At 46.3% G+C, this 10,599-nt stretch overlaps 1 protein-coding gene across 1 annotated transcript in view; it reads left to right on the forward strand.

The window, feature by feature from the left end:
• Positions 1-4,073, forward strand: part of LOC148782810 (uncharacterized) — an 82,204-nt gene extending 78,131 nt beyond the window's left edge. Inside the window, exon 5 of the mRNA XM_088860356.1 lies at positions 3,886-4,073. Coding sequence (XP_088716482.1) covers positions 3,886-4,073 — 188 coding nt within the window. The remainder of the gene's footprint in view (positions 1-3,885) is intronic.
• The last annotated feature ends 6,526 nt before the right edge of the window (positions 4,074-10,599 follow it).

Raw genomic sequence — 10,599 nt, forward strand, 5'->3', positions numbered from 1 at the left:
GGCTAACCAAGGAAAATTTTTTCCAAATGATTGTACTTCTCGCTTCTCTCGAAGAACAACATTCAGTGGGGCATGCTGTTGGAAGGCATTTTTCATCATCATGGGTCCCCGGTCAATAAAGCCTAACAAACAATGAAAATTATGACAGTCTTAGAATGGCCCTAAAACTGGTGAAAATCTTCATGAGAACTCCTAAAAGTCCCCTACCAAGTTTTGTCACATTCTGAAATGTCTAAGGTAGTGCAGATAGAGAAACAGTTTCGACAGAATCAGCCTTTAGCACCCTGAAATGGGCCCCTATAAATAAAACTACATTTTTAGGGCATAAAATTACTATGGGATCACCTCCATTGGATCCAACATGATTGAAAGCCCCCAGGGTCAAATTTCAACTTAAACGAACGTTCCAAAAAGAAGTTATAGGCAAAAGAGTGAAATAGGAGGAGTTGCACGCTATTCCCGTGCGGCCACCCTGCAACTCAACTCCATTAAAAGGGTAGTCATGAACAGTTAATTTTGACACTTATATCTCCCTCGTTCAAGATTGGATCTTGCTCAAACATGATGGAGCATGTTCATCTCATCAAGACGAGCGTTTTGATATGTGGCACGCTCTGTGACGACGCTTGAGTGTGAAGAAGAGCTAGAGAGTAGTTGCTGATCCTTAAAAAAGTTGTAGGAAAATCAGGAGCATCGTACCTCGCTTGAGTGGCAAATCATGCCGTTCACGAGCCTGATCGATGTTAAACTAGTTCTATCGTGTGCATAAGGTCTAGGGCTATTTCTAATCCGAACCTCGTACATGATGAGCGGTCAGATTCCACACATGAAGCCGATGAATTGACTGTAAATTCTGACATCGAAATTCCAGATTCCGGCCAAAATGTTAAAGTTGCAAAAATCTTTGTTCGGGTACAGAATCGAGCTGCGTTTGTTGCCACGCGATCGTGACGGCATGCTCAGTATGATCTAGTGAATAAATCACAGAAAAACATGAAAGAATGAGCACACTATTGATCTAAAGTTTCAAGATTCGTCCAAATTTCAACACGATTCATGGCTCAAAGTTGGTATCAAATAGATCGTCATGTCGATCCCTACAAGAAAACAATCATCTTTTGATAAAAAAAGCATCAGAACAACCCCGGATCATCCATGAAACATCACACAAGTTCTAAGGCAGCACTGTTTTGGAATTTCACATATTGTTAGGAAGGGGCAAATCTGTTATTTTACACCTTATTTTCTCATTCACAATGGAGAACTTTGCTTAATAAAATTTCTCTTTCTTCTCATTGTTGGGTCATGTTTGGAGAGAGAGAGACAAAGGCGAGAGAAACTTTTGGATCGGTACCCTTAAGCTCAAGGTAAATTTTCTCTTTCTTCTTTTCTTTCTTCTTCTTCGTCTGAACTCCTCCCAGAGGCCATGCATGGCAGTGACAGTGCCGTGCATGCCTCTTTCTTCTATTTTCTTCCTTTTGTGACTTCATAGATCACGGATAGCGATGGCGGCACCATGTGCGAACTGCTTGCCCTTTTTGTTTGCTCGTTGTTATCTCTTAGCTAGACTCGCGGACGACGCTGCTCACCACTCTGCGTAGAGGTGCCATCGACATCTTGGTGAAGAGCACAGATGGTGAAACTTATTGCCGCCTGCAGGGGTCTCCCCCTGTTGCACTCCTATCGCAGATGACGATGCCAACGCCGCCTGCGAGGGGTCGCAGCAACACCTAGTGCCATCCACGAGCTTCCTTCACGCGCTCAAAGCTTGTCGCTGTCCACGAGCTTCCTTCGCATGCGCGGTGCCTATCGCCATCTGCGATCTTCCTTCATGTGCTCGGTGCCTATCACCGTCTGCGAGCTTCCCTCGCGCACTTGGTGCCTATCCCATCCACGAGCTTCCTTCTCGCGCTCGGTGCCTATCGTCATCCACGAGCTTTCTTCATGCCCTCGGTGCCTATTTCCATTTGCAAGCCTCATTCTTGCATCCCACGCCTATCGTCGTGTGCCTCAAAAGGAACTATCGTCGTGCGCTTCACAAGTGGCTATCGCTTTGTGCTTCACAAGAGGCTATTGCCGCCTGTAGTTCACTGCTCACTCTTCAGTCGTGAGCAGTAGTGTATAGCGTCGTCCAAGGGCCATGACACTGCTACTTCACGGTTGAGCGTGGCGATGCCTAGCGCTGTCGAGATTCTATTTCTTTGTCTCCTTGCCTTCTCTTCAATCTCTTCCCTTCTTTCTCGACTAAGGTTTGACTCGATTTAAAAATTTGCTATAACGGTTGGCTGTCAAGCAGTATTGCCATCGCGCTGGTTCTGAGTACCATTCCTGTCTTACTATCACACTAGATTGGAATAGTCATATCAACTTTGATTATGAATAGTATTACCGTTGGGCCGATCTGAGTTACCGTGCAGGTCTAGCTAACACTCCGAGTCGGTCATTGCACTTGTCTAGCTATCATGTTAGTCCCGTCTCCTTGTCAAGTCCCCTATTCTTTTCTCCTCTCATTTAAACCTCTTTCTTTTCATCACCTTAACTTCTTACCTACTCATTCATATGAAGGTACATTGCCCTAAGACAAGGGTGGGTCATTCAGCCCTCTTGTCTTACAAATTAACCATAGTACTGTTGTATAGAAAACTAGGAGATTGCAGGTCAAGGGAGGCGATTCTGATCCCTTGAAGCAGCTGGGGGGACTTTTCATCATGATCTAAGAGGATGCCCACGCGAGTCAGCCTGAGTACATCACGGACCCAGGTGAGGTTGGTCCCCACCTCACATCCAAAATTCCTCTCTCACTAGTTGGACCGTTGCCCTTGTTCTGTGAATGAGGTTCCTGAGAGAACGATCTCAGGTCCCTAGACTTTCGAACACGAGACATGTGTCACTCGATCACCTAGATTCGGGGAGGCGAGATCGAGGCACCTAACCACCTGCGACCTGAGGGTGCTCTACATGTTGAGGCCTCCAACAACCTCCATATCAAAGTTGATCTCTAAATCAGTTCGCATAGAGAGTCTGTCATGCTACTATGGTGGGTCACGACAACAGTCTTCAAGCTTGGGAAACAATCGAGGCAATGGTAGTTCTCGAACCAGCTCCCGAGGCAACCAACAAAAAGGGGTAATCAGTGCAGCTGTTACCATCAGTGATCCAAAGAAGGTTGCCTCTCAGACTTTGGCCCTCTCCAAAGGGGTAGGCACATCAAAGACAACACCTCAGACAGGCAAACAACAGTCGTCATACAACTGGGTACCCCCACATTCAAACCTTAATCTAGATGACTATTGGACCAGACATTAGAATAAGGTTTATCCTTTTGAAAAGGAATGGGTTCCTGCACTGCTCCGACTATTGCATCTCATTGAGGCTCTAATCCAAAAGGGTCAGATCAAGCTCGAAGAACTCAAGAAAGCATTCAGGGCAGCAGAAGCGTCCCACGCAGTGACAGTTCAAGAGGAAGATGAGGCACCCATCATCCTTCACGCCTTGTTTGCCATGATGCTTCAAGAAGACCTCATCACGCCAAAATCAACAAGACAACCCAAGCACTAGGCTCAAAGAGCTGAGGGTCTCTGGTGTCCATATCATCAGATATAGGGGAATGACCTGAGCACATGCTCTGACTTTTACAAGCTATTAATGAAGAAAATGCAGAGAGGCTAAGAAGTTGGTGACATTTTGGAGGACCCCTGACCCCAGACTCGAGAAATGATAATTTGGACCCTCTTTTAACCCTGTTTGAGGCGATGCTCCAGTAATGACTCGTCACTCCTAAGCCTACAAGGCAGCCCAAGCACCTCGCTTAAGGGATCGAGAATCACTGGTGCCCATACCGTCAGATATGGGGCCATGAGCTAAACGAATGTTATGGGTTTGCAGCTATGGTTGCAGAAAACATCCAGGCAGGCCACATTGCTTATGCTGAATGCCACAAGTTGATAACTTCCACTCAGAAGAGTGTCCCAATACAAGACTCCCATGAAGAAGCCTCTGATCTCGCTGAACCCTCGACTTCCCAACCATGGAAAGTCCATCACGAGTGGAGCAGGCTCAAGTCTTTGAAGTGAGAAGAGATTTGTCAAGATAGGGATATTCACAAACCTAGCAAGATGGACCAAGCACCTCCAAAGGTGACTAGAAGAAGACAAGCACCGAGGGCTGCTCGTCGGAAGAACAAGGTTCCTCAGCCACCGGTCAAGTCAGAATTTTTCAGGCCTCTTCCTCCCTTGCTGACTTTAAAAGACTTTATCCCTCTCGCCACCAGCCTTATTCCTTCGCCTCATCAGGAGGATACCCTTGAACCATCTTTTACTAGGGAAACGTACAATGAGGGTGACGATGTTAAAAGCACTCCTGAATAGTCTAAGTAGGGGAGAGACCTAAAAGACTCCCTGAACATGTCCAATTCTGGTGATGATGTAAAAAGCTGCCTAGATCGGTCCAATAAGGGGAATGACCTTAAAAGTCCCTCACCTACTAACCCTTCTCCTCCTTCCTCTTCTTCTTCATCTTCTTACCGTGCCTCTTCTATGTCTCCTACAGGTACAACATTGAAATGTCCAGATTTCGAGGCTCTTGACAAAGAGCTCGAAGGAACCAATAGAAGCAGGACACACTGAAGGCAATTGAAAAAGACAGTAGTCCAAGAGGCTGGATTCTTAATAGTTGCTGATGCCTTGGTGGCCCGAGCTAAGTTAGAGTCATCTTCTTCTATTGGGAAGCACAAGAAGTCAAAGTTAAAGAAACCCCAGTGGCCTCTTGAGCCCGACTTTGAGCAGAGACTGAGAGAATCAAGGGGGCAGAGCTTCTATTTTCAGGAAGCTTGCCACATGGTGAAAATCTCAAAAGCATCATCCAACACAGGGCAAATGAGCCTGAGATCGGGGAAAATGTTGCAACCTCCACCTCAGAAGCCAGACATTTTGAAGTTTCCTGGTCTACCACTTCTCCCTCTCCCAAATACGTCAAACAATTTACCCATTCTCCAGCTCCCTGGGCTCCTTCCTCACCTAAATACCTTAGACAATCCACCCATCCTCCAATTCCTTGGGATGCTGCTTGTCCCATATACCCAGCGATCTCCTAAGACTCAACCTCAAATGTCCACTCAGACTACCCAAACCAAGCCGACTATGTAATCAAGCCATCCAACAGCCCAAAATAAACCTCTTCCACCTAAACCTATTTCTCAACCCATTATACCACTAAAGCCCATGGTAGGACCAAGAGGACAAAAGGCTGATGAGGAAAAGGTGAAGTATGGTTTGATAGGGCACCTAAGAAAACCACCAGCCCTTCCCAGCATCTATGACGCCCTCATTCTCTCGAGGGATTACTGTGTACCTCTGGTTCAGGCTCTTTCTAATCTAGAGGTGTACGAGACCCATTGAGGTGGACCCAACGATCTTAAGTGGATACATGACGATCACCTTCTCAAAAGATGATTTGCAATTGGGAGAAAAATTTCACAATCGCTCTCTCTTCGTGACTGGTGAGCTACATGCATGCCCCATCAACCGAATTATGTTGGATGGAGGGTTAGCAGTCAACTTATCCTCAGGAGAATCCTCACTCATTTGGGATTAGGGTTTGAAGATCTCACTCCGACTCATATCACAGTTCAGGCGTTCAACCAATCAGGAGAGAAGCCGAATGACATGGTCCACCTGCATCTTAAGATCGGTGAATTAAACGATTACGCCCAATTTCAAGTGATCGACAGTGACACATATTACAACATCCTTCTTGGTCACTCGTGGCTCCATGATTAGAAGGTGGTTCCATCCACATTGCATCAGTGCTTCATGTATAGTTGAGATGGGAGATAGTATACGGTCTATGCTGATAGAAGATTGTTTCTTGTGGCAAAAACTCATTATGCTGACGCCAAGTATTACTTCACAGATTCGGTGTCACCCCAAAAGTCAGAAGAAGGTGATCACAAGTTTGCAAGAAGGCGGAACCTTTGCCTCATGAAGAGGATATCGGGAGAATGCTCATAAGCATGTTTAAAGAGAAAGAAAGACAAGGTAAAACTCTCCCTCTAACTCCCATTCATCCCAGTATGCAATCAACCATCCTTGAGGAAAATCCATCTTCGCCTGAAGATGAGGCTTCCCTCTCTGCTTTCAATTCTGAACTACCTGTGCAAGAAGAAGAACCAAAAGTCACCCTTGAGACTGAGGAAGTCATGGGGATAGATTTCCCAGTCCCAAGGGGCCCCCTATTACCCTCTTATAAGAAAAACTAACGCATTAGCCACCCCGAAAGGTCCCTAATTCTATTGGAAAAGAGCATTTAAGGAAGGGACAACCCCCTTTCCCTCAAGAGAAAGATCTCCTACCAGAGTTAAGAAGCAAGGTTCACAGTCTCCAAAATCAATCGGGGGTTATGCGTATCGCTTCAAAACACCTAAAGGAGTTTGTGCCTGAGACCAAGAGCTACGACGGGCTTGGAGTGAATGCACCTCGAACAGAAGCCAAAGCCCCTCTTGATTGGACCATTTACAGTGAGCAGGCTCAACGCATTATGAGAACAATGATTTATGAGCCCATGTTCAATCAAACATTAAGAGGAGAATAAGCAACTGCTCCCCCATTTGAGGTCATTGAGGCTACATCCACTTGTCATAAAACAAAGAAAGGTGTAGGGTATTCCTCCACGACCCAGAAATAATGAACAAGAGAAAGAGATAGAGTACAGAGAGGCAAATGGAAAAAGAAAAAGTCACGCATCACATGAAGCAAAAAAGAGAATTTTATTCATAAAGCAAGGGCATATTACAAGTGTCAGAATAAAAAGATTGGGAAATGGAAAAAGAGAATATGATGACACTGTCAAAATCAATCAATCACTTCATTGATCTTCCCCCTATATGCTGCGGCTGATGCCTTAGCCTGCTAGATGCGTCCCTTCAGCTTTGCCACCAGCTCAGCCTCATGCTCCATCAAGGCAGTCCCTTCCTCCAAGGAGTATTCGAGGGTCAAAATATTATTTGCAAGCACCTTATCATTTGTTTCCCAAGTTGCAGTCTCCTCCTTCAACTTATCAAGCACTCACGTCAGCTTTAATATTTCTGCCTTCAAGGTCAGCACCTTGTTGTGGCGGGAGATGGCTTCCTCAGCAAGATCGGATCTCTGGGAGACCGCAGTGTCCTTTTACTTCAATTGAGCTTCTACCAGTTCACAATGGCATATCAGTGAGGACTCCAAAGGGGCCAGATGCTAACTCTCTAGCCATTGTGTGGTCGTTTCCTCTTGCAAGGCCTTTATTCTCCACCCTTTCAGCTCGTTTATAACACCATCGAAATAGGGGAGGACTTCTGGTGCCCCCCCCGTTAGGGCAATTTGCCTTAGCTTCTGGATTGCATTGTCAAGTTTAGTAAGAGGTAGATCCTTCAATCTCTGCACGCCCAGACGAAGCAATCCATGATTATGCCGGACATCCCACTGAAACTAGGCATGGGAAATGCTGCTGGAGCCACTGCGATAGAAGGAGCATCAGTCTCCATGGCAGGACTCGAAGGGATGATAGCCATGTGGGTCACTTGCTCCTCTCAAGCAATGGTGAAGCTCAAGGCCTCATCATTCAAAGGTTCAGAGGGGGCCCCAGTATCAAGCTACTCGGCTCCTACGGTATTAACCTCCTCACCTGGCCTTTCAGCCTCACCATAAGCATGCTTGGTCCCTTCAGAGGCAACTTCTTCTCTCTGCCCCTCAGTCTCTAGAACAACCTCAACAAGGTCAATTCCACCAGTTTAACCTTCATCTGCTGAAATTTCCACCTCTGCCTCGGCAGGCCCAAAACTCATTTTCTCCCTTTGGTCTTCATCTTCTATGATCACCACTTCAGCCACAGCCTCTTCTACCTAGCCTTCATCTTCTATAGGCAGAACTTTGGCCACAAAAGCCTTAACTCCCTCATCTTCTTGACTTACGCCTTTTGGGACAGTAGCTTCCTGACACTCGGGCGTAGCCTCTGTTTCGGTTGGGGTAAAAATCTCTTGCGTTTTGGAGGCCCTGATGATTTTAGGTTCCTCCCTTGAAGCAACAACTCCAACACCTTCATTCCCAGCCCCGTCGATGTCCATTGGAGCTAAATTTGACTCAGCAGTCGTTCCAACTTTGGACACCACCCAAGCTCAGGTGTCTTTTCTCTGTCAGAAGCAATGACACTAGGCCCAGCAGGGTCAGAATTATCTACCTCAGTCTCCAAAGAGGCCGAAAATAGCTCAGGAGTGGCAAAACTTGACTCAAAAAGAGTGGAGGGTGACTCAAAAAAAGCAACAGAGAACTCAAAAGAAACAGAAGATGAAGAGCCATCTGCCGGTTCTACGATAACACTCCTGTGCTTTCGAGTAGGCCGGACAACTTGGGAAAGTGTGCGACTGATAGCAGGGGCAGCACAGTTCCTCTTCTTTCCTACCCCTAGTGGAGGAGCAGCTATCTCAAAACTCTTCCCGTGAGAAGTGCTTATAGTAAGAGCACTATGAGGGCCACTCCCTATCAGTGCATTTAGATCTTGGATCGGGCGCCCTTCATGACCTGGGACCTTTCGGCCCTCCCTCCATTAAAAGATAGAGTTGAGTTTATTAAAAAGGCTCCTGTCCTTTTCTCCATAGCAATAAATTGTGGTGAGGTTTCCTACAGTGCTATCTCACGAGGTTCCCCAAGAGCCTCTCAATTACAAGGGTAGTCCAAGGAAAAAATCTCTCCTAAAGGAGGGGTCCTGAGTATCCTCCTTTACCTGTTATCCCAGCACCAATTGTAATTCTCCCCCTTCCAGAGGTGATCAGCCTCCGCATACCCTATGATGGTAATCCTCCACCAGTTCGCATAGGCCCGAGTCGCTCGGGTCCTTCTGCCAAAATGTGGTACCACGTACATGCTGACCTCAATCATTTTTTAACATGTGGACCATGCTGTATGGATATGCTCTCGCAGCCATGATTCACAGAGGGTCCCCATCTCTTCTTTCCTGTCGGTGTTCACCTTACCATGGCGTTTTTCAAAGAATACGAAAAAAGGACATCTCTGGTTAAGCCCATGCTGATGAGAAAACCGATGGGGGAAGTACCCTTCGAGTCTAATAGTGGAGTTTGATAGGCCAAAACCCCGTCTCTGACCCTCAAAATAAACATGAACTCTTTGATGGTTGTGGGAGCACCATCCAACTCCTTACCTAGTTCATTAATGAAGACGCAGTTAGTAAGGCCACCAACTGGAAAGGTGACTCGACGCATGCTGGAGGACTCATTCCCAAACAAGTTACGAACCTCCCCTGCGTTGTGAAAGATTGCCTTCTTCTCGACAATCCTCATAAAGAAGGGGCATAACTTCTCCCCTGTACCTAGACTTCTGACATAAGTGGCAGGGAAATAAGTTCATATCTACCCGTATACGTAATGGAAGGGGAATGGTGTCTTAAAATCCCTAGGGAAGGCTTCGTCACCAACAAGGGCATTTCCCCCCCTCTTTTCCTTTATAGGTTTTTCCCTTGGAAATGACTCCTAGTCCGCGGTAGATGTTGCACAGGACTGATTGTGCAAGGGCGTATTGGCATCCCCTTACAGGCCACATAGAATGTGCCTAGATGAATGTCATTTGCCCTGTCAGAGAGCACAAATTTTCATAAGAACAAGGCAGGTAATCGACCAAGAAGATGAAGTCATCACTGGTCTTAGGTTGATAGATAGGCGGCATCCCCTTTACGACTGCCTTCCCCTTCCTTCTTGGAGTATCTTGACCATCGTCCTCGAGGTAATCCCTGCAAAAGAATTCACCCATTCGGTGAAGGTCACCCGACTGTTGCTGGCCTTGGAATAATGCAACTGGTAAACCTCAAATATTTTTTGGAGACTAGCAGGCGGTTCTTCATCTCCTTGGCGCGCACTGCAAAAAATGACTGAGTTCTGAGTCCCGAACTCGTCATACATTGCTCCAATCAGCGAAAGGTCATTGATGAAGTAAAGATCTAGTATTCAGATTATTGCATCCTCATGCCCGAGGAGCCATGTGTTGCTAACATTACTCTAGGTCTCTAGCAATATCTTAATGGTGTTGGAGAACCGATAATAATAGCCAGCCGAGCACTGAACTGCTGCTAGTAAAGAAGCATGCTCAAGAATGCTTCTGTGCGACCCCAGCACCTGGAGGGTCCATGAAACCCCTTCAAGTACTAGTGCTCCCCTTATACTTTGAGACTAGTAGAAAACCATATCAGCCCCTTTGTCTTCACCATCCTCTTTCCTAGAGTGGGCAAGTTTGCACCAAAAGCCACATTCCAATGCATGCAATGAAGAAGAGCCATCCATTCTTCAACATCGACATTCCCGTCATTATTCGCTCGAACCTCAAATTGAACCGGATTGGTGATGAAGGTGACACTGAGGGTACACTCCGGTTTGCATATTGGGGCCATCTATCAAATAAGTTCACCCTGGACCAAACTCTCGCCATTAAATTCATTTGTGCCAACCTCCCCTCCCTTTGGATGATTCTTCATGTCAGGGATTTTGTTTGAAGGCCTGACCATTGGACTGACTTTAAGCACTCACTATTGTGTGGAAATTACCAAGGCACAAGGCTATCATTG

Source organism: Amborella trichopoda, chromosome 3 (assembly GCF_054954075.1).
Source record: "Amborella trichopoda isolate Santa Cruz 75 chromosome 3, AtrichopodaSantaCruz75HAP2 v2.0, whole genome shotgun sequence".
Classification (NCBI taxonomy): Eukaryota; Viridiplantae; Streptophyta; class Magnoliopsida; order Amborellales; family Amborellaceae; genus Amborella; species Amborella trichopoda.